The sequence below is a fragment of the Mercenaria mercenaria genome, unplaced genomic scaffold, assembly GCF_021730395.1.
Source record: "Mercenaria mercenaria strain notata unplaced genomic scaffold, MADL_Memer_1 contig_4268, whole genome shotgun sequence".
Lineage (NCBI taxonomy): Eukaryota > Metazoa > Mollusca > Bivalvia > Venerida > Veneridae > Mercenaria > Mercenaria mercenaria.
In genome coordinates, this window is record NW_026462484.1 from 1 (window position 1) to 24,716 (window position 24,716).

At 34.3% G+C, this 24,716-nt stretch overlaps 1 protein-coding gene across 1 annotated transcript; it reads left to right on the forward strand.

Annotated features, from left to right (window-relative positions):
• Nucleotides 1-6: 6 nt before the first annotated feature.
• Nucleotides 7-15,355, forward strand: LOC128553749 (uncharacterized). Its single transcript, XM_053534924.1, has 12 exons — nucleotides 7-129; nucleotides 405-659; nucleotides 2,119-2,256; nucleotides 2,492-2,746; nucleotides 2,964-3,140; nucleotides 3,456-3,632; nucleotides 4,175-4,345; nucleotides 4,644-4,820; nucleotides 5,855-5,944; nucleotides 7,971-8,192; nucleotides 8,938-9,011; nucleotides 11,025-15,355. The coding sequence occupies exons 1-12, from the start codon at nucleotides 21-23 to the stop codon at nucleotides 12,054-12,056; spliced, it is 2,877 nt and encodes a 958-aa protein (XP_053390899.1). The 5' UTR covers nucleotides 7-20; the 3' UTR covers nucleotides 12,057-15,355.
• The last annotated feature ends 9,361 nt before the right edge of the window (nucleotides 15,356-24,716 follow it).

A 24,716-nucleotide genomic window follows, 5' to 3' on the forward strand; every position in this document is an offset into this window, starting at 1 on the left:
CTCACGACAGCAATCGATATATGACTTCAATCATTCAGTCAGTGCCACATCAAAGTGAAGGCAATCCTGATGCCAAAATTCCAATGCCGGATGCAGAAATGTCTACCAAATGGAATGATTCTGTTGATGGTGGATAATTTACCAGTTCTACTCGTTAATTCTAAAAACCTTTAAACATACTGTAAAAGTTCTATTTAACGCATAATAATTTACCTATACCCTTTCATTTAATAATTAAATGAAGTTATGGTCATTATACAATATATTATTTAAATTCGTTCTCTTTTCACTGCTGTTAGTTACTTCGATTCGGTGATCATGTATATATTTACTATTATTATGGCATTTTGTTTGGATTTAATCATTATCATATCCCTCATTTTATATTCATCGACTGATTTCAGATCACAGAGTAAATGAACATCACCCATATAATGAAAAAAATGTTGAAAAAGTCTCTAGGACACACATTCCAAATGACGATCATGATAAATGTGCCCAAACTCAAATTAATGGTAATGCCTTGGACATCTTTTCAAAAGAAGACGATGGAAAATTTGAAAGCCATGCATACCTTTTTAATGAACTTTCACTTTCTGTGTTAGAACCTGCAGATAAAGATATAGCAAGGAGTACAGAGTCATCTGTGAACGGTACTTGTAAGTATGTTTAGAAAGATGCAAGAGGGTGTATTAACTGTCATGAATTCAATTTAAACACAAAGAAAACTAGCAAATGTCGTGGATAAGTGATTAAACTACTTTTCAGAAACAGCTGCGTCAGATCTGAGTCTCAAGTGCGTGGTCAGTATTATAGGTTATTAGCTTTGTATCGGGAAATATGCACGAGTTCTCAGCGGAAATATTGCGCGACTTTAGGAGCGCGATATTCTTCCGCTGAAGAACGAGTGCATATTTCCCGATGCAAAGTTAATAACTTTTTTATTACATACACATCTACACGTATAAATATAATGTAAATATCATAAATTTGTTCAATAGCCTGAATAGATTCGACAATACTGAACTCAATAGAAAAAAAATAGTGCAAGAACAAACACTGAATTACGTCACGCACCCGATATGAAATTCAGGTGTCAGTGTATGGAAAAATATTGACGTTTCCGGTACCAGTGTAACTTAACGGGGAATAGAAACGTGTATGTAATAAATGGCTTTAGACATCAATTGAAAGGGAAAACATGTCATGAATTATGATAGTCAGATATAACGGGCTTGTTGAGGATGGAACAATCTTTTATTCAGGATAAATTGATAGCAGACAATTTATTATTTAATGCCAAATTAAACTCAAACTTAAACTTTCAGTACAAAACAAACAGGCGAATGCGCCTTGAAACATAATACTTTTAAGTAAAAGAGAATACTATATCTTTTATGTGGAAGAATGGAGAAATCGAGGCGTAACGCTGCATTTTGAATTGTTCATTCGTCTATATGATGAACAATTTAAAGGTTTTTTTCTGACTTAAAACACGATTATAATGACAGTTATAGAATAGGGGTAGGGTTTCTTTTCCTCAATAAGGCAATGGCAATACAATAAATAATGTCTCCGTAATAAACAAAAAAAAGTCTCTGCAGGAGTTTATAAAAATTAAGAAATTTCTTACAATTGAAATATTGTCATCTAATATTTAAATTTCCTGAGGTACATGTTTCCATTTGAGGAAAATAACTTAAATTTATGCCTCTAGTTGTCAAGGATTGTCCGCGCTAGCTTAAATATCTGAAATTAACAAAATTGTAGAGCTTTCGTCAGCGTTTGTATCCAAGTCAAATACGTTTTGCATTTTCGGATACTACCAGACCGAATGCTTTTAAACTTGGCATCATAAGATGAATACACAAGACAGCTTTCGTAATGATCCCCTTTTAATCTTTTTTTAAGTTTTGAAGGTTTATCAGAGACTATTATATGTCTCGGAATGTATAGTCAAATTATGCAGTATTGATGTAAAGTACGTCATTTGAGTGCTATTAGCATTATGACAAATTGAAAACGTATCAGATTTTAATTTTACATTTTGGGAATCTGAGAAAGACAGGTCGTAGTTTTATTGATATGTAATTTTGACTGAATATCATTTCATGGTAGCATCAGAGCTGAAAGGAAACATATGTGAAGGTGATGAAACCGGGAATACCATCTCGTTAGAATCGGTACAGAATCAATGTCAAGACAGTGAATGTAATACAATCACGGATAAGGGATATTTGGAAACTTGCAAAGAAGGTAAAACATCGTACGAGTAATCGATAAATTGTAAGTATGGCACTGTCTGGAAAACTTTAATTTTATATTTGTACAATGCTTTAATTTATATAGTTCAGTGTGCAAAACTGGCTTAACAAATTCGCTTTACTCATTATCATTACGTTATAAGAGACTTTAAAATCTCAGCAAGAGTATTATGTTTTAACGTTTGTTAAGTAACAGAGTCTAAATTTATTTTTGTTGATACTTCTAGATGAGGGAGAAGAGACGCGAGCTCATAGTGAAGTTTCTTATGATGGTGATGGGAAACACAGTTCAAATATTAACAGTACAAACATTGGACAGATAAGTACCACAGAGGTTCTTGGGACAGAAAAAGGGCCAGTCGTGGGTGAAGGAGATGATATCGAAGAAACACATATTGCGGGTACAAAGAACCTTTCACGCGAACCACAGTCTTTAAGAAGTGAAAAAGAGGTTGCATATGTAGAGGACAAAACAGGCACTTGTCAGTAATTGTACGAGTAATTGATAAATTGTAAATATGGCACTGTCTGGTAAACCTTAATTCTATATTCGTACAATGATTAAATTTATATAGTTCTGTGTGCAAAACTGTCTTAACAAATTCGATTTACTCATTATCATTACGTAATAGGAGACTTTAAAAACTTAGCTACAGTATCTGTAACTGAATCTAAATTCATTTTTGTTGATACTTCTAGATCAGGGAGAAGAGACGCAAGCTCATCGTGAAGTTTCTTATGATGGTGATAGGAAGCACAGTTCCAGTATTAACACTACAAAAAGTGGACAGATAAGTACCACAGAGCTTCTAGGGACGACAAAAATAGAGTTAATCGTGGGTGAAGGAGATGATATCGAAGAAACAAATACTGAGAGTACAACGAAACTTTCATTCGAACCACAATCCTTAAGAGGTGAAAAAGAGGTCGTATATGTAGACGAAACAGGCACGTTTCAGTAATTGTATGAGTAATTAATAAATTGTAAATATGGCACTGTCTGGTAAACCTTAATTATATATTCGTACAATGCTTTAATTTTTATTTTTCTGTATGCAAAGTTATCTTAACGAATTTTCTTTACTCATTATCAGTACGTAATAGGAGACTTTAAAATCTTAGCTACAGTATTACGTTTGAATATATTTTTTTAGTAACTGAGTCTAAATTCATTTCTGTTGATACTTCTAGATGAGGGAGAAGAGACGCAGGCTCATCGTGAAGTTTCTTATGATGATGATAGGAAGCACAGTTCCAGTATAAACAGTATAAGAATTAGACAGATAAGTACCACAGAGCTTCTAGGGACGACACAAATAGAGGCAGTCGTTGGAGAAGGAGATGATATCGAAGAAACACATACTGAGAGTACAACGAAACTTTCACTCGAACCACAGTCCTTAAGAAGTGAAAAAGAGGTCGCATATGTAAAGGACGAAACAGGCACGTTTCAGTAATTGTACGAGTAATTGATAAATTGTAAATATGGCACTGTCTGGTAAACCTTAATTCTATATTCGTACAATGCTTTAATTTATATTGTTCTGTGTGCAAATTTATCTTAACGGCTTTTCTTTACTCATTATCATTACGTATTAGGAGACTTTAAAATCTTAGCGACAGTATTATATTATAACTTTTTTTCAGTAACTGAGTACTTCGAGCCTCACTCGGGGCGTCGAATTCTTCATGTAAGGAAGCCATCCAGCTGGCTTACGGAAGGTCGGTGGTTCTACCCAGGTGTCCGCTCATGATGAAATAATGCACGGAGGGGCACCTGGGGTCTTCCTCCACCATCAAATGCTGGAAAGTCGCCATATGACCTATAATTGTGTCGGTGCGACGTTAAACCCAACAAAAATAAAAAATAAAATAACTGAGTATAAATCCATTTCTGGTGATTCTTCTAGATGTGGGAGAAGAGACGCAAGCTCATGGTGAAGTTTCTTATGCTGTTGATAAGAAGCACAGTTCCAGTATTAACACTACAAACATGATACGTACTACAGAGCTTCTAGGGACGACAAAAATAGAGTCAGCCGTGGGTGAAGGAAATGATATCGAAGAAACACATACTGAGAGTACAACGAAACTTTCATTCGAACCACAGTCCTTAAGAGGTGAAAAAGAGGTCGCATATGTAAAGGACGAAACAGGCACGTTTCAGTAATTGTACGAGTAATTGATAAATTGTAAATATGGCACTGTCTGGTAAACCTTAATTCTATATTCGTACAATGATTAAATTTGTATTATTCTGTGTGCAAATCTACTTTAACGAATTTTCTTTACTCATTATCATTACGTAATAGGACACATTAAAATCTTAGCTACAGTATTTGTAACTGAGTCTAAATTCATTTCTGTTGATACTTCTAGATGAGGGAGAAGAGACGCAAGCTCATAGTGAAGTTTCTTATGCTGTTGATAGGAAGCACAGTTCCAGTATTAACAGTACAAAAATTGGACAGATATATACCACAGAGCGTCTAGGGACGACAAAGATAGAGTCAGTCGTGGGTGAAGTGGATGATATCGAAGAAATACATATTGCAGGTACAAAGAAACTTTCACTCGAACCACAGCCCTTAAGAAGTGAAAAAGAGGACGAAACAGGCACGTGTCAGTAATTGTATAAAATAATTTTAAAATCGATCTTGTTTATGATTATTTATGGCGTCTCATATGGAACCCACAAAGGTTATAATAGTTTCTTTCATGGATATCTAACAGCACATAAAAATATTAAAATGACAAATTTTCAAGGCAATATTTTGTATCTGAATATGTACGTGATTTATTTGTGATTGAACGCCAATGTGCAGTGTTGATCCTTACGCTGGCTTTGCTCAATGCTTGCTGGGTTCTGTACGGGTATGCGGTGTTGACTGACTTTATTTCGACTTGAAATTCATGCATGCCAGAGCAGTATACCAAATCTGACATTATATCTTCAAGTGTGGTCAAAAGGGTCATAACATATTGTACATTGTCATAACATATTGTACATTCTTGTCCGGTTAATAAGTTTGTAACCCAGAATCTGAAGCATTATGTAAAAATAGTATTTATTTTAGATGTATTTATCACTGCTTTGTGGTGTACACTGCACAAAGTCCATCTTGTTACTATTTGAAATATATCAGCTGTACCAAATTTACTTAAAAGCTATTGAAAGAATGAAACAAAAATAAATACATGTAAGATTAAGTATCTTTCACAAGTGAACACCAAATCTTACATACGCCACTTGTGAAAATATACCCGGTGATAGATATTTTTGATCTGACACTGAAACAAACACATGCTCTCTATAAATATGTATTTCCTTTAATTTGCTTTCAAATTGTCAGTTTCAGTATTTTAATACAAAATACTGGAGATAAATGTAAATTCGTTATAATATTTTAGTCAAAATCCATAATATACATTATTACAAAATATCCATATAAACAGTTTCTGTTGTCAGCAGTTTTTATCAAAATTAGTGTTCTATCTTGTGAAAATATTATTGAGCGGAAAAATACTCTAATGAAGTTGCCAGTTTTATGTATTTCCGACGACATTAAAGTATTACGTATTTTATGCAGCAGTGTGTCAAGCAGCTGAATTAAAAGTTAAGCTGCGATCATCCAATGAAGACTTGGAATGTCCTTTTGTGCAAGAAGCAAACACAACAGGTATTGTTAACTGTATTATTTTCACAAGTTATATAGGCTAGATTTTTTATCATTTAATCTAAAAATAATAATGATCTAAATAAAAGCTGGAGAGATGATAATAAACATGCACTGTTTTAATGTTAACGTGGGCCTGGTAGAAAGTGGCACTGTGTTCGTCATCTATAAAACTTATGTTTCGGCTAAAGCTAGAAAAATAAAAACATTCGAAAACTTTTATTTAAATGATGTAGGCAGATATACAACAATATGAATAATGTAAATAATTTATTTTACTCCCACTGACGAAATTCAGTGTTATACTGATTTTGACCATACAACTTGTTGAATTAGGTAAGGTCCAACCAGTAAGATCATGCAATCACATTCAAGCAACATTTTATGACATTATAACTTTTCGAATATTCTGAGATTTATTTAAGGATCAAAAAGATTCATGAGATAGTGTAAGATCCCTATTATAACTTCTAAACATATATTTATGTAAAACGTACTAACATTCCACTAGCATTCCTTTAATATCAAAATGTCTAAAAGGTGGAGTATTTTTTATTTCAATTTAATTCTAGTTTTACATTTGTATTTAAAACATATTGGGTACTTCAACAATCTGAATCACAAGACAAGTTTAAAAACCACGTGTAGCTTCATAATTCATTTATTTCCAATCTATCTTGGTTGCGGAACTAAGACAGACAAAGGGGTGCATAAGTAGTAAAGTAAGAGCTGTATCTCCACCGTTTCATGCTAACATGCTATTCATGTTAACAAAGTCAGTGACCGTGACATTTTCCGTGACCTACTTGGGTACATGTGGGACACCTCCATTCTAAATATAGAACGTGTTGACAGATCACGCCACGATCTAGTGCTTATTATTACGGTTTTTTTTTTTTTTTTTTTTTTTTGGTTTTTTTTTGGGGGGTGGGGGTGGAGGTCACAGGGTGGTTTGATCTTTACTACTGGTACACGAATTTGACAAACATGCTTTTCTAATACATTTCGGCTACAATATAAGTGTCAATGCACAACTTTGTCAATACAACTGTTCATATATTCACATCATTGCTTAGTCTAAGTATTCTTACAGTTATGATAAAATAGCTCTATCTTGGTTGGGCAATCAGAATAGGGATATCAAAATATTAGATAACACCAGAATTAAGTGTGAATGATCAGTTGTTAAAAGTTTCAAAACAATTCATTACATTACTTGACCAAAATCTGATTTAAAAAAAAACCTTAAAAATTGCATAATAGCAAATATAACTTTTATCAGATTACAATTGATTTCTAAATGCAAACATTGATTTGTTGTATAATCAGACAAGTTCTTTCGGAAGTGTACATTTAGACTGGCATAGACTCCTTTAAAATAAATATCTCTGCCATAAAATCCTCTTAATTAGCACTTTCTGAGAAAAAGAACATTATATCTTATCTCTGACTCTTATCTACATCTGTTGAGATATGCCTAGAGAGAAAAGGGATTTATAAGAAATTATCAGTATCATTATGAAGAAATGAATAAACTTTATTGCAGATAACTTGATCTCAACAGACTTTGTAAGTCTAGAGTACCATGTGATGTTTGAAAAGAAATCAAGAAAAATAAACAAGTCACTCTTTGTGATAATAGGCCACTCGCAATTTGTTTGCTGTGCTTCGACTCAAAATTTTAAGTCTGTGATGGGAGTAACATAAGAAACTAAGCATTACTTTTTACAATTTAATTTACTTCATATGCGGTTAACATTAATGTGATTCTGACCAAAAGAAGAGAATACTATCTGACCTTTTAAATAAGTCTATTTCGTTTTTAAAAATGTGAGATAGGGACTATTTTGATGTGTTGCTCGAACCACTGCGGACAAACAACATTGAATGATAGCCTAATTACACATTCAATGGTTCGATGGTGGACCAACTGTTGAACAAAATGTTTTTAAATATACTCTAAATACAGAATTTGACAAGCAAAATAATCCAAGTGTCGGAACACTCAAATGTTTGCTTTTAGTTACAGATGAAAGAGGCGTTTCTGATGGAAATTGTATTCCACAAGCTTCGGATGGGAACTCGTCAGAATGTAGAAGTAGGGTTGTGTCTCCGAGACCTTTGGAAAGTGATATCAATAAGTCAAATGAATCTCGAGACGAGATACCTCGAACCGTTCATAGGGAAATCGACAGAAAGGACAGGAGGACAGGTGCGGTCTCAGTGGGTGTAGAAGAGACTAAGAACCTGGGTAAGTACAAAGCGTTGCAACATTGTAATGCAATATTATAATTGTTATCATAAGTTTCAAAAGTTATTTGACATTTTAATTATATATCTATTTCTATAAATCGTAATATAGTTTAATTAAACGCTTAACCTTCCTTCTGCACAGTTATGTATAGTATTAAAAATGTGTTGCCTGCACAGATCCTAATCCAGCCTATATTATGTCTGCCTCCTTTCAAGTGTTGTTATAGTAGTGTTCCGGTACTTTGATTAACAAACTCCAAATGCATGATTAAAGATGAGAAAGAGAGCAAACTATTTCTGTATTTCATAGTTAAAAATATTGTTGTTGCGGCAGTTTCAAAACCAAACTGATAAGTGTTAATATCATTTCCTAAAAACTAAAAAAGGATCGATGTAGGAATATAAATGATATTATCCGTGCGAAAACACAGTTAAACTTACAAATTTTATGACATTTGCCACACACTGTATGGGAAAATTAGATACAGTGGGTTTTCATACGCCGAACAATATTCTGTTGTAACTCGAAGCCTGAAGACATTAATTTTATTTCAGTTTGGAAAATTTTCAAAACACTGAGAAAACAAAACTCAAATATATGACGTAAGATAAAAAGGAAGAGGCTCATTAGTGTTGCATGTTTTCAATCCATATATTTTATATTCTACAAACGACTTATCTGTATTCCTATATATGAAATTAAAGTTCATTCACAACTAATTACTTGTAATTATTTCTTGTAGAAAAATCACACTTGGTAATAGATAATTCCACTACAATGACAGGCTATGAAAACAAAATCGATCATCCTGAAGAGGTAGGACACTAATTTTGTATTTGAAAACGTCAAGCGAGTTTTGTTGGTAAAAGTATATGATCGATTGGTTTTACAAGAAATTGAATAACAGCGTCTGCCTTCGTCTTGTTCATGTTTATTTGTGTCCAATCGTTAATGCTTTATCGAAATCCGACTAGTTTAAACTTATTACAGGCCCAGTTTTCATAACTAAAAAAAGGCATACACCGGAACTAAAATGTCTGCTTTCTGATTATACAATGTACTTTATCTTTGGGTTCATCCATTTTTATAATACACTTAGCAGTGTGCCAGATTATATCAACGTAAAATAAGACATTATTAGAAACACATATAGGTCAATAAAATGGTAAAAGTTGCAATACGATGACTCCGGAAAGTTAGCTAGTTGATCCTCCTCAGCTCCATGCCTGAATAAAACAAAAATATCTCATTCTGAACTTATATCTTTATAATTGAATATGTGTTCATTACGAATTGAAACCAATTCCGAAAGAAAGCCCTGTCTTTTTTAAAACTTTAGACCTACCCCAGTTTGTAATTTTGTTTCATATAGATCAAGTAGAAACACCGTCTACAGGGTGTGAACAAGGATTTGCTTTGATCAAATTAGCGAGCTACTTTTTGACCTAGTTTAGAACTTGACCTAGATTTCATTGAAAAAACCATTCTGACCAGGTTTCATATAGATCATGTAGAAAATATTGCCTATGGAGCGTTAAATTTAGATCAAATGGTAAATCAAGCCTCTACTCCTTAGACATTGTTTGTCAATGATTTGACCGTCTTACCTAGTTTCAGATGACTCAGTTTCAAACATGACCTAGATTTCATATAGACAAACATTCTGACTAGATTTCATATAGATCACGCAGAAATTATAGCCTACAGAGTGTGAACAATATATTTCTTTGATTACCGGTAACGGGTAGCCTAGTTTTTGACCCGGGTGGCCCTTTTTCGAATTTCTCCCAGATTTAATGAAGACAATCATTCTGACTAAGTTTCATATAGATCAGATGAAAATGTAGTATCTAGACTATAAACAAGGTTTATTAATAGTATAATCTAGTGACGTATGTTTTTATTCTAGATGACCCAGATTCAAATCTGACTTTGATTTCATAAAGACAAACATTCTGACAAGGTTTCGTATAGTGAAAAATACGACCAAATGAGCGTTAACATGGTCTTCATTTGATTTTACCTAGTGACTTATTTTTTTATGACCCAGTCTCCAGCTTGGCCTCAATTTCAAAGCGGCAAATATTCTGACCTTGTATCATACTGTAGAGAATGCGTCCTTCTAGAGCATTAATACAGTTTTTCTATGGTTTGTCAAGTTTTTGACCACAATTGTTTCTTTGAGTTTACCTTGTGACCTAGTTTCAAACTTAATACAGATTTTATAGAGGCTATTATTTTGGTCTCGTTTTATGTAGATCAAGAAGAAAATGCGATCTATAGAGTGTAGTCAAGGTTTCTCTATGACTCGTCATCATGGCCTAGTTTTTGGATAATCCAGTTTATTGTATAAAGGCAAAGTTCATGTAGATCAGGTAGAAAAGATGGCTGGCCTCTAGAAAGTTAACAAAGTTTTTTACGATTTGACTTGGTGACCTAGTTTTGACCCAGATAAACCAATTTCTTAATTATCCAGTTTTTTGTTAAATCAAACAGTGTGAACAGACTTTCATGAATGTGACCTCAAAAGTAAAAATGTTGACAGTTGACGGCTGACGACGGACACAGTGGTATCACAATAGCCCACCTTGAGCAATTTGAACCGAAGTGAGCTCAAATGTAGCGCTGTGAACATGCAGGTTTTGCTTATAAAACGTTTTGTTGTACAAAGTTTACGTAAACGTCACTTTCAAACTTCTGAATTCCATACCCTTGACTCTTCATCTTCAGAACTTTAAGTGAGAAATCGTATCAAAACAAGTAATTACTCGTTCCATACGATATTTTTATTTTAATGCTTTTACAACATTGTTGTTTTTATTTTTGCAGAACTGCATCTACCAGTGCAAGCTGTGTAAAGAAGCCCCATTTCCAGAAAAATCCAGAGTGATTCAACACTTGAAAAGTTCTCACTTCGGATATTGCTATGTATGCTTATGTGGACGAGAGTTTGCTACAAAAGGGGCTCCACATACATGCCGGAAAGATAAAAAACAGTTCGAGGCTTTTAATACAAAAAGTAAACTTAAAGGAAAACAGGCCGAGGATGAAGCCTACAAATATGAGAAGGAAATGGCAGAAAAATACATAGAAGTGATACATCGCAAAACACGAAAAGTAAAAAAGTCAAATGAAAACCTAAATGCTACTAGAAAAGATACTGAACACAGAAAGTTAAACGAAATTAGAGGAAAGAAGAAAACACAGAAACAATTGAAACCGGCTCAAACGAAAACAGTTAATGAATGTAACGGCTTAAAAAGAAAATCAAAATGTCTTAAAAAGAATGACAGCCAGGAAGAAGATACGTTTATTGGTAAAAAGAACAAAAGAATAAGAGAACACGCATTACTGGAACGCGCCAATGAAATAAACCCAGAAACGAAACCTTCTCCTGATCCTAAGGAAGATACTATGTCAGACACTCGTGACGTAGAAATGTCACCTGTATCAGTTCGTATCAGTGATGAACAACTAGTTCCAGAGGAGGAGCAATCCAAGAATCTAAATGTAGCAGATAATGTAAAACTTGTTCAGAAACACCAAGAGGGATATATCCAACTGAATGTTGGCGGAACTGTCTTTCAAACTTCGAAAGTTACGCTTTTGAATAATGGCTATTCAGTTTTATCGGAAATGATGCAACAAAACTCACCGGTTCGAATTCAGAATAAATGTATATTTATTGACAGAGATCCTGAGCATTTTAGGTTTATCTTAAACTTCTTGAGAAATAAATGCGAAATTCCACAAGAAATATATCCAACAGAGAGGGTTGTCTTACAAGAACTCCTTCTCGAGGCTAAGTTCTACAATATAGAAAAACTAATAACAGAACTGAACAAAATCTTGGAAGATTAATAAAATCTGTAAAAAGATCTTTGGAACCAATTTAATGTAGTTCTGTCTGTTTGAAACAAACATTGTTCTACAATGTAGAAATTTTTTAAACCATATGTTTTCAAAGAATCGCTGTATCCGAAGGAATTTCAGCCAATAAATAAATATGGTCGTGTGCTTGATTTTTTGTAAGACCAGTTTGAATATTCATCACTATTATGTGTTCGAAATTTAGAAGTATATTCACACTTGGTGGAAGTAAACATCTCTGAATAAATCTTTAAACATATGTGTCATAGAATGAGAAAAAATGTAAGTTTTAGCTACATGTAAAGTATGTATGCCATTTTACTTTTATATAAAATCTGTTTTTATTGAAAGCAGTAATAAATCATAAGACCAAATCGTACAAGTAATAAAAGCATTAATCGAAACGAAATATTAAGAAGATAATGATGTACAAGTATCTTAATGTTATTTCTTTATTTATCTTTTATTGCTGTCTTACTATCCAAATATTTTTTTAAACTAATTGTCAAACTGTTTAGAATATTTAATAGCTAGTTGATCAGATGTTCACACTGTACAAAAGCCTAAATACTATACATGTTTATATATTGCATCTGTTAAGAAACGGTTGAAGTCTGTTTTCGTGACATCGAGACGGGCCTTTGATCGTGAAGTTCAAAGAAGTAAACGGGCATATTGGGTCTCTGTCCAAACAGAACTTTTATATGAATGTGAAAATAATCAACAAAAGTTCTGGAAATCCATAGGCAAAATAGGTATTGCTCAAAATAAAAGGAAACCAGTACCAATGGAAGTTATAGATAATGATGGTTTAGTATCTAATAATGTTGATACAGTTTTAAAGAAGTTGAAACAAGAATTTAGTAGTTTATTTTATCAAGAAATAATGGAGCACATAACGTTTTGAATCCGCAATGTAATAATTCTACATTATTTGTAGGAATAGGATTGAAAATGAAATACATGTTTTATTTCACTGTAATGCCTATCAAAGTTTCCAGACTGACCTACGTACCAAAGCCTGTGAAGTTATTAGTAATTATAATAACCTAGGTGATGAAGAAAAAATGGTATTTTACTATCTGATGATGACATGATAAAAATAAGTGCCAAAACCTGTTATATGATTTTAAAAACCAGAAACAACATGCTGTATAGTTAATGCACCATAAAGCATCAGTATATGTTAATTTCTATTACTGAAGATTTATATCCAATTTTGAAAATTTCAATTATTAACTGATCTAGCGAATTATTTAAAGTCCTTTAAAATTTTGCATGTAGGATAGCAAATGATTGTATGTGTTCAGAGTGGAACTTGGTATGTCATGTTAGGGGCTGATGTGGCACGGTCATTGCGGGCTTTGCCGTTCATGGCAGTGTTGTTCTTTCTCTGGTGGATGGGATTGGGTCTTGCACTGAACTGTACAATTATTCATTAAATCTTAATTTGATGCTTTGTGGTTCATGTTAGTTAATTTTAACAGTAATATATCTATAATGTGATATATACCAATTTTATAGTTAAGCTACATTAGTAATGCAATAAATTGTTTAAACCATGTTTGTTGCAATCTTATAAGATTAAATGTTGTAAAAGTATGTTTTAACGAGAGGCTGGTATTAATCAATTTACAACAGATCTGATCTGTTTTTAAACCGTTTTTTACCAGATACAAGTTAGTGTTGTTTTGGCCTATCAATATTTTAGGTAACTGAATCGTTTTATGGCAGTTTTTAGGCCAATGAAAGGCCCAGATTAATGCCAGCTTCTCGGTTTTTACACATAGTTTTTAGCTCGACTCTTCGAAGAAAATGTAGAGCTATTGCACTCACATCAGTGTTGGCATACTTGTTGGCACTGTCGTTGGTTAAAGATCTTGATAAATATCTCTGTTACTATCAAAACTTTTGACTTAGAACTTACAATTATATAGTTACTATCTATCAGTCTGCACCAGGAGAGACAATTCTCATAGTTATGATTTGAATTTTGAAAGATTTATGCCCCTTTTTAAGTTTTTTATAAAGTCAAGTATCTTTGTTGCTATCAAAGCTTTTGACTTAGAACTTCTTTTTTTTCTACAATCAAAACCTACCCAATGAAAAACAATCCCCACAACTCTGATTTCAGTGTTGACAGAGTTATGCCGCTTTTTTAACTTAGATTTTTCTTTTCCTCTTATATAATGTCCAAGATCTCTGTTGCTATCAAAGCTATTGAATTGAAAATTAAATACTTGTTTACTGTTAAAGGTGACACCATACGAAACAATTCCCATAGTTCTGATTAGAAATTTGAGAGATTTATGCACCGTTTACTGGCAAAGTTCTTATTCAGGGGCAAGCACTGAGAAAAGTCGAGTGTGCTGTCTTACGGACAGCCCTTTTTATTCATGAATCTTAGCTGTAACTTATTTGAATATTTTATATGATATGTACAGAAATTATAATACATTTGCAGTCTCTTATAATTCTGTAATAGAATGGTCTTGCAATAGTTTGTTTGTAAATGTACACTGTAATTATATGTTGTATGCAAGAATGAGACGTAAATAAAGATATAAAAAATATTTAACTAGTTCAAACAAGCGAAACATTTCAATGATAAGGAGGTAAGGAGAAAATATGCTCAGCTTTTGAAAGTGTTCTATACCTAAACCTTTGGATAATGTAAGCCATAGCCAAGATCTCTTAGCTTTATAAGAAGGACAAAACAAAATGTGCATGCTTACTAATGTCAATAGTTACTAGATCACTTTTCTTGCATTTCATTTCGAATTTTTTAAAAACAAAATGGCACATCATGCACTCGGCCTGCTGATATATGTAACTACCGCTGAAATGTAACAAGTTCAACAACCGAATGAACTAGCATGAACTGATTCAAACTTCTTTCAGAAAGAGTATACGATTTTTCCAACCAAAATTTTGAACTGATTGCTGATTTGACATTTCTTTTCCGGACACAAATATTTGGAAATGTTCCTGTGCGATAAAAAATATACTATATGATGTGTCATTTATGTTTAATGTATGTATGTAAATATGTCTATATATTTAATCAAATCCATGATAAACTCTACTTCAAACATTTCGCTTTTAAAGGGAATGAAAACTGACAATGCATTGTAATTCTTTCCTTTTCTCATGGTGTAATGCTTGGAGTACGAAGTTACTTCATACTGTTGCAAATGTTCTCAGGTTTATTGATACTTAAATACTACGCTAGATTCTGAAAAAAACACTACGGAATCCTGTTCGTGCCACTTTAATTCTCGCCTCACCAACACGCGACAACGCGATAATTATCGCATTGTCGCCTTGTCCAAAAACATATAAACATGCGAGATTTAATAATCCACGCCAGGTTTTTGAGTCGATAATTATCGTCTTAATTTTCGCATCAGGAAATTGTATTTCCGCTTAAATAATGACACATAGTTGCGCGCATTGTCGCACTGTCGCTTGGGATAAAATTTCTGGATAATTGATCGATATAATTCTTCCCGGGTATTATGTATCACTACATCGAAACAAATTTCTAATGACACTCCCTGTCCTTTTTAACGGTGTAACGGAAATTTACATTCACGGTGCTATAGTAAGAAATAACCCCTAACACCAGGCGACAATGCGAGGTTTTACTAATTCTCACAACTATGTATCATTATTTAAGCGAAATTTTAATTTCCCGATGCGAGAATTAAGAAAGACATGCGAAAATTAAGACGATTATTATCGCCTTAAAAACCTCGCGAGGATTATTAAATCTCGCATGTATATATGTTTTGGGACAAGGCGACAATGCGACAATTATCGCATTGTCGCGTGTTGGTGAGGCGAGAATTAAAGTGGCACGAACAGGATTCCGTAAAAAAACCATCACAGGTCTAGGAATATAGGTAAGATAAAAAGAACTACGTTGCATGTATTGTTAATGTTCTCACATAGTAGCAAACAAACCTGTCGGTTAAGTCAAAAACATGAAATATTGTTACATAGCTTCTTGCTCGTATTTTGAACAGTAGTTGTTTATATATACAACTTTTATTACTACATTTGTTTCGAAAAGCATAACCGGAGAGCATGTAACGTTTTTTTTTTCTTCTTACAATTTCTTTCAGTAGGATAATAGAACGTTCATTATACATACACTTAAACTTATTAGCTTACTTTATCAGGTAACTTGACTTAAATTTATATAAGGAAGATTCAAGGTAATTAAATCAAATGTGCGGAAATACTCGTTTTACTTCTTCTGTGGTAGAGTATTTTGTAAGTAAGCAAAAAGAAAGCGTCGTACTTCTTACTGATTGCATATAAACGTTTAATTAGCTATTTAGATTACTTAACTAATAAAATTGTGGAAAATGATAGTAAAATTTAATATAACATATATGCTACAGAAATTGTTACCAATGTTTTCTGTTGAAACAACACAAAATACAAAATAAGTACTGTTGTTCTGAAATAAAGACTTTCAATCATCTGTGTGTTTTTTATATCATTACTGAGTTTTCATTTTAACAACCATCCAGTCATGTTTGTCTGTTTTGGGTTTAACGCCCTTTTTCAACAATTTTTCAGTTATAATGTAATGGCGGGCAGTTAACCTAAATAGTGTTCCTGGATTCTGTACCAGTACAGACCTGTTCTCCGCAGGTAACTGCCAACTTCTCCACATGAATCAGAGGTGGAGGATGAATGATTTCGGAAACAATGTCTTTTATATATCGTCACGGAGAACACACGCCTCGCCCGGGAATCGATCTCATGACCCTGCGATCCGTAGATCTGCGCTCTCCCTATTGAACTAAGCGCACGGGTATGAAACGTTGCCTGCGGCACAATGTGCCGCACTGAAATGAAGGCATCGCGCTTCCGACGGCGCAGGCATTGCGCAGGATGTTTACAAAAATAACGAGCAAGATGAGTAATATTGAATGTTTTTGGTTATTGTCTTTTTACAGTAAAAACAATTTAGAAATCGGAGAATGCAGCGGGATGTAGTTGTGTCTTGCCGACAAATCCATGTCCAGTTTGTGAAGAAATATGTAATATTGTTATTTTGCGCGTGTTTTTCATGGGATACAGTAACATGAAAATTACAAAAGCAGTGAATATTCCGAGTCATTTCACCTCCTGCTGAAAAAGGAATGATGTATTTTTGTAGTATATCATATAAAGACATGGTATCTGATCGACTGAGATAAAATACATGCCTAGGAAAAGGCATATCACCTCGTTCTGCCGACTTTTCAGTCTCTCGGTGGTGCCGCAGACATTGTGAGAGGCGCAGTCATCTTGAATGCTATTGTAGTCAGTAGTACGTGTAATTTCCACCTTCTAACATTTATTGAAGTATAAAAATATCAATAACAATGTTGTTCCACCAGTTACTGTAGTAGTAAGACAAATCTTCTCAATCCGAAATATAAATAGCTATTTTAAGAAGTTTGCAGTATTTTTTCTCGCTGTTTTTTGGGAATGGGGCCTGGGAAAATCACGTCATTTTGTATCGATTTGGGATTCATTTTCTCACGTAAAATAGAAGTATTCACTTACTAAACATCCCATTTGTAACAATTATTGATGCTTATAGATCAGAGCAAGGTATGAAAACCAGCACTGGAGCACAAAAACTGTCCTAACTTTTGTCATTTTTCAACCAATTTTAATGTTTTTGTTTCAGCATCAAGTTTTTTTTTCTTTACAGTTTGGGCGTACTTTTTTATTAGCGGCGTGCTGAATTTCACCCCCTTCCCACCCTCTCCAAAAATATATAAATGATGAAATTCGCAGTTTAGGCGTTCCAAAAAAGAACGTATTAAGACCAAAAAAAAAAACCCAAAAAAACAACAAACAAAAAAAAAACAAACAAAAAACATATACACACATAAAAACATGAAAATTCTCTCGCTCAACCCCGCCATGTTTTTCTATAACAGTATATCAGCACAAATTTCACTGTTAAGTCAAGATATTTAGATACGAATGAAGAATATATAAAACGATACTGTTCTCAAGTTTTGTGTAGAAAAGAACTAATTGTCCAAAATGGGGCTTAGCTTGTTCTAATTATTTCTGAAATTCTACAAAAATAACATATTTTACTCACTCTTTGTCGTTCAACTATGACTTAGGTCTGTGTGCTGACTGTACACATAAAGTTTTCGTTTGATCATAAGGAGAAATTATTTTTTATTTTTCCTTTTTATATACACTGAATGCATGTACATCCATCTGAAAATATAATATAAACAAAATATTTAACCATCAATAACTTCATTGCTTCTTTTCCAGACAAAACTTGGGAACGGTATCGTTTTGAGGGAAGTTTCATGTTTTACGATTGTTTTTTGTTTTTTTTGTTTTTGTTTTTTTTTGTGTGTGTGTCTTTTTGCGTTCCTTTTCCTTCGGAAAGCCAAAACAGACATTTTTCCGGGGTTGGGGGCCGGAGGGGGCGAAATTCAGACCATCGCTTATCAAAACAGTACGCCCAAAATGTAAAGAAAAAAAAACAACAGCAAAACTTGATGTTAGGACAAAAACATCAAAATTGGTTGAACAATGACAAAAGTGATGACAGTTTTTGTGCTCCAATGCTGGTTTTCATACATTGCTTTAAACTAAGCATCAATAATTGTTACAAATGAAAATGTTTGGTAATTGAATATTGTTTTTAGGAAAAAATAATCGAAATTCGATACAAAATGACGTTATTTTCTCAACTGGGAGGCACTTGGTCCCATCCCCCAAAAGAGCTAGAAAAATATTGCAAACTTCTTAAAATAGCTATTAATATTACAAAGTTCGGATAGAGCAGATTTGTCTTACACAATATCTGGATGAACAACATGTTATTGATATTTTTGTACTTAAATACATGTTAGAAGGTGGAAATTACACGTACTGCCGACTACAATATTAGTATTCAAGATGACTGTGCCTCTCATGATGTCTGCGGCACAATCGAAATGCCTGCGGCACTGGACTGAATAGTCGGCAGAACGAGGTGATATGCCTTTTCCTTGACATGTATTTTATCTCAATCGATCAGATGTCTATATATAATATATTACAGAAATACATCATTCCTTTTTCAGCAGGATATGAAATGATCCGGAATATTCGCTGCTTTTGTAATTTTCATGTTACTGTATCCGATGAAAAACACGCGCAAAATAACAATATTACATATTTCTTCACAAACTGGGCATGGATTTGTCGGCAAGACACAACTACATCCCGTTGCATTCCCCGATTTCTAAAAAGTTTTTACTGTAAAAAGACAATAACCAAAAACTTTCAATTTTACTCACCTTGCTCGTTATTTTTGTAAACATCCTGCGCAATGCCTGCGCCGTCGGAAGCGCGATGCCTTCATTTCAGTGCGGCACATTTTGTGCCGCAGGCAACGTTTCATACCCGTGAAGCGGGCGATTAGCAAACATTCGATCGTTTCAATACCAACACAATAAACATTCACTGACACAATAAACACAATACTATCACAGCAAATACAAAACTTTAATCCTACAAAACAATTTGAAATAAGATACATCTTCCTATCATGGCTGGAAAACAAGCACACATTTTTATAAGGACAGGGAAGACCAAGAACAGATACCATTAGCTACAGATCATTGTATTTGATAAACTTGTGGTCAGTTGCATTAGTAAATACTTACAAATCCGCTTAGTTAAATTTCCATCTCCGCAACAGCATGGTTTCATGACTTCTATCAACATTAAACAGTAATGTTGATATCGCACAGCTAAATAACCAAAATGTCATTGACATGGTTTGGCATTATGGTATTGGCTACTTTGGTATTAATGGCAAAATGTGGTGAAAAAGGGAATGTGCGTTCATGAGATGCCATGTATAGCGTTCGTTTTATACGACCTATATCGAATGTTTTATCCTCAGCTAGTTTAGTTAAGAGACCACCAAATCAAAAGAGTACAGAGAACTTGCTGGGTGTAAGGTGATCGAATACCTGGGAATAAGTTCTGATTGGTCAGTAATGTAAACAAACCCAAGAAGTGATTTTTTTCATTTTTTTACTGCATTTACATCAGTATATTACTATAGGTTTCGACAATATTTGCTATATTTTTGTGTATTGAAAAAAAAGTCTTATCAAACGAATTTCTCCCGCCATGCAAATGATGTAAACAGGGGATTATCTTATTCACATGAAAATTACTCACACAAAGTATCACTATTCATATGATTTTCGTCCGATATTTATATGGAACTAAGACAGTTCTAGAAAAATATGTGGTTAGATATACATACGTACACGCCATAATGTTATAAAGGAAGTCTTTGTGGAAAAAATATTGGAGGTTTCTAACCTATAGACGCGAAGGTGGAAAATAAATCAAGCAGTAATTATACTAGCTGACATCATACTTGTCGAAATTCTCTATAAAATCTTCAGAGAAATTGTGTTAAATGTGCTTCTCAGAGAGACAACGAGATGTTTTCAGGCTATATTTGCACAAAATTAAACCCAAAACATAAGTATCTAACCAATGATCTGCATTTCATTGTAACAAATGTTCAGTTTGAGATCCTATACAGTAACAAATCATTAAGGAGCACTCACGCCAAAGTTGTATTAATAAATGATTGGTCGAGTTTCTTCCACTAGTCCTAAACGTTAATTTTAAAAAGGAAGTATGAAACGGAGATGTTCTGGAAACAGTCCAGGCAATTTTTTGTCCAAAAAAGGTTTTAAACGTTTTCTAGAAAGAACTTTTGAGTTCACTTTAATTATTTTGTCGATATTTCAAATCTAAGTGTTACCTCTATACGAGACATTAGCGAAAGCCTTAATCATTAAAATGATTGTGTAAATTGGGCCGATGGTCTAGTGGTAACACGCTTGACGGTCAATCCAGAGGTCCGGGGTTCGAATCCCGGTCCAGGCACTGGAAATTTCTGAGATGTTCTTGAGTGTCTCCTACCTAACTAGAGGTATGTACTGGTTCTTCCCAGGAAAGACGGCTTCGCTTGTATCGGTGCTATACACCTGGCACGTTAAAGAACCAGACTGTCGATTCGCAAAGAGCTAGGCTAAGTTAGCCGGACACGTCTGTATATAAAACGTTCTCTCTGTCTGTTCTGGGGGCTTTATCTCACTCTGTCCCTCTGGTCAGATCGCTCTGTGCCTGTACCAGTAGAGAATTTTGCGCCCTGTGTGGCTGCGTCTGCTATATGTAAAACGCCTTTGAACGTGTTTATCATGAAAAGGGCGCTATATAAATCTGCTATAAAAATAATAATAAATTCATGTTTCCAGGTTTTCCTTTATGACTTATTAGTTGAATCGTGTTCTAAAGTCCCGAAACTACCTTTATTGTTTCAATAGAAATCTGGCACTTCTGTTCCGTTTAAATCTTCTAATTCAAGCTTGCTCTTCCAACACTTTTACTGATTTCATTTTTTATATTAATATATATATAATCATAATTCGGTATAGTATAAATGAATTGTAAAAAAGTTTTTTTTAAAAAAATGTCACGTTCAAAAAAGCATCCTCCTAAAACCACAACCAAATAGCAGTGTATATATATTTGTGTGTACTGGCATGATTAATATAGAATACAAAGCATATACAAAATACAAGGTGAAACCAAACAGAATCAAACAAACAAAGAAATGAACACACTGGGTCACCGCTTTTGAATTGCTTAAAACTGTTTATGGTGCCATCAATCCTCATTCTTAATCCCGTCCCGCCTTCATTATTTTCCAAAGTCAAAGGGCAGTTCAAAAAGTAATCTCCGTCGAAAGAACACATATAACACACGTAATGAAAACAAAATGCATGTGTAAACCACAAAATTGCCTGTATAAAAGTATATGAAAATCAAAGAACATACCTGTACTATATTCCTTCAAAGTATTGACCCCTGCTTCGGATTACCGCATTCCATCTCTTCGGAAGATCCGCGATTCCCGTTGCTAGGCAACCATCGGAGATGCTTCGCAGTTCCTTGGACACGACAACTTTCAAGTCTTCTAGATCATTGAAACGAACTCCCCGTAGCGGCATTTTTAATTTGGGGAACAGGTCATAGTCACATGGACTTATGTCTGGAGAATACGGCGGATGCGATAATATTTCCCATTTATATTCCCTTATTAGTGACGTCACCGGGTCTGATTTATGCGGCGTCGCGTTGTCATGAATCTACACTACTCCCACATTTAAGAGTGCTTTTTACGTATAGCTGGCCTCAATTTCTCTTGCAAAAATTTTGCATAATAGCCTACGTTCCGTTACTGTAACTGTCTGTCCAAGGGGAACATAGTCCGTGGCCAATACACCACCATTATCATATGCCATAATTGCCAGCTGTTTCAGATTTCCCTGTTTTCGTCTAAATTTTGCAGGCCTTGGTGACCCAGGAGTGTGCCATTCGGAAGATTGCGATTTTGATTCAGGTTCATAGCTTCGTAACGACGTCTCATCTATTGCAACAATACGATTTAGGAACCTATCACCTTCATCTTCATACCGTTTTAAGTGTTTTTCTGCAAGTTCTACTACCCTATTCGTCATTTGGTCCCGATTCAAGTGATGAGGGATCCACCTCGCGGAAACCCGCCGCACTTTCAAATGCCTCGTTAATATCGTATGAACTGATCCATGAACAATTCCAACACCCTCAGCTAACTCCTCACATGTCTATCTTCATCCAAAGGTTTCTTTACTTTTTCAACATGAAACTTGTCTGTAGCCTCGATCGGTCGTCCGCTGCGGGGGCCATCGGAAATGTCAAAATTTCCTTCGGCAAAACGTCTTATCCACCTATAAAATGTATTAAATTACACTGCATATCCACCACAAGCTTCTAATAATTTTTCATGGATTTCCTTTCCTGTTTTCCCACTCAAAAACTCATTTTTTATATACGCACGCTGTTCAACTTGACTTACCGCGGCCATGACGCTAAATCGACGTCTAAATGACGTCACAGCGTGATGACGTCATATAACGCACATGCACGTATTCGGCGTCAGTTAATAGCGTAATAGTTAATGGCCATGCCTGCCATGTTTTATTACTTTACGATATAAGATGAAAAAGATATGGGACCATTATCAGAACTTATTGGATGACCCTCGTAAATTACAGAAAAACGTTTTACTAGGAACATCCTGGTTTAACCGGAACATTCCCTGAAGTTGTTTTAATACTGTAAATCCAAGAAGAACGTAAAATATTTCATGTTTGTCAAGTTCAAACATATTTTTCCTTGATACGGCCAGTCTCAACGCGTCGGTATTTAGATCTACAGTCGGATTTTTGTTTTAAAAAACAACGAAATTACCAAAGCGAGGTTTTCTACTTTGCTTTCTGTACGAGCAATTGCAAATAGGACTGGGACGATTACTCGGTTAATCGGATCCGATTCGATTACTAGGTGAAACCGGTTTCTATTTTGCAAAACCGTTAATCGCTCTCAAACAATAAACATAACGAATCGTACTTCATCTTTATGCATTTCTTTGACCAGCACATAGACCCGCAGTATATTTCCGCAAAAAAACGCATTGAAAATAGCCAATAGTCTCGGATTTGCCTGTCGTGTTATGTTTTTTTAAAAAAAATACACCAGAATATGACTTATTAATTATAAACTGCTTGCAAACGATAAAGTCCGTAAGTTCCTAATGAAGTCAGCTACTGAAAGTACCTTGATTAGGTTGCCAGGAAAGAAAACAGCATATTCAATATGGCAGCCGATTAACCGGTTCGGTCCGATTTCATACAAATGATTAACCGGTTTCAAAATTGTGAAATCGTCCCAGCCCTAATTGCAAATACATTAGCAAGGTGAGAACCAGTTGTTGCAATATATAAACTTTGCCTTTTGCGTAAATGGTTGGTGGTAAACTTCACAGTTATTTCAGTCTTAGAACAAATTTATATTGAATATTAGCATAATAAACGGGGTCCCGCAGGTTCGAGCCTCGGACTGAGTGTACATTTGTCTCGCCCTGTGATATACCTTACACTTATATGACAGTGTCTTGGATAGTTCTTTCATCTTGAGTAGGTGGAATCGAACGCTTTTAAATGTTAGAACAACAATAAGTAGGAATACTCCATAAAGCATACAGACACTAAAAAGAAAAATGGCGCGATAAAAAATGGTGGATACAAATACAGTAGTCCTCAGTTTTTTTGCTCTGTAGAGCTATTTTCCTTATTTTCTTTGCAATTGTTTTGCTAAAATCACATGACAGATCTATGCTTGACATGTAGGTAGTATTTTCATAATGAAATAACAACATTACAAAAATTTTCATGGAAATTTAGATCATACACCACCAGTTTAATTTGGGGTCTCATTTTTAGCTGATTTTGCAGTTTGTGTGTTTGACTGAAATTATTTTTCTTGCATCAAACTTTTCTTTTGATTTTTAGTTAGTACTGACAATATTCTTCAAGAAAATGTAGGTTACAGACATTTAAAATGGGTCCTGATGTGTGCTGCTGTCATTGGAATTAGGTCAATTTTATATAGAATAAAGAACAACAACTATTTAGTGTGTTATAACCATAACCCATTCAGTTAGTTCTCTCTGACCTTGACCGGATGTCACAATATTGGTAATAATTA

Excerpts from the sequence above, each read along its gene's own strand:
- LOC128553749 (XM_053534924.1), top strand. The coding sequence starts at position 21 with ATGACTTCAATCATTCAGTCAGTGCCACATCAAAGTGAAGGCAATCCT. Across the intron at positions 4,821-5,854 it reads CGAAGAAATACATATTGCAG|CAGTGTGTCAAGCAGCTGAA; the intron begins GTACAAAGAAAC and ends TATTTTATGCAG. Across the intron at positions 8,193-8,937 it reads AGAAGAGACTAAGAACCTGG|AAAAATCACACTTGGTAATA; the intron begins GTAAGTACAAAG and ends TATTTCTTGTAG.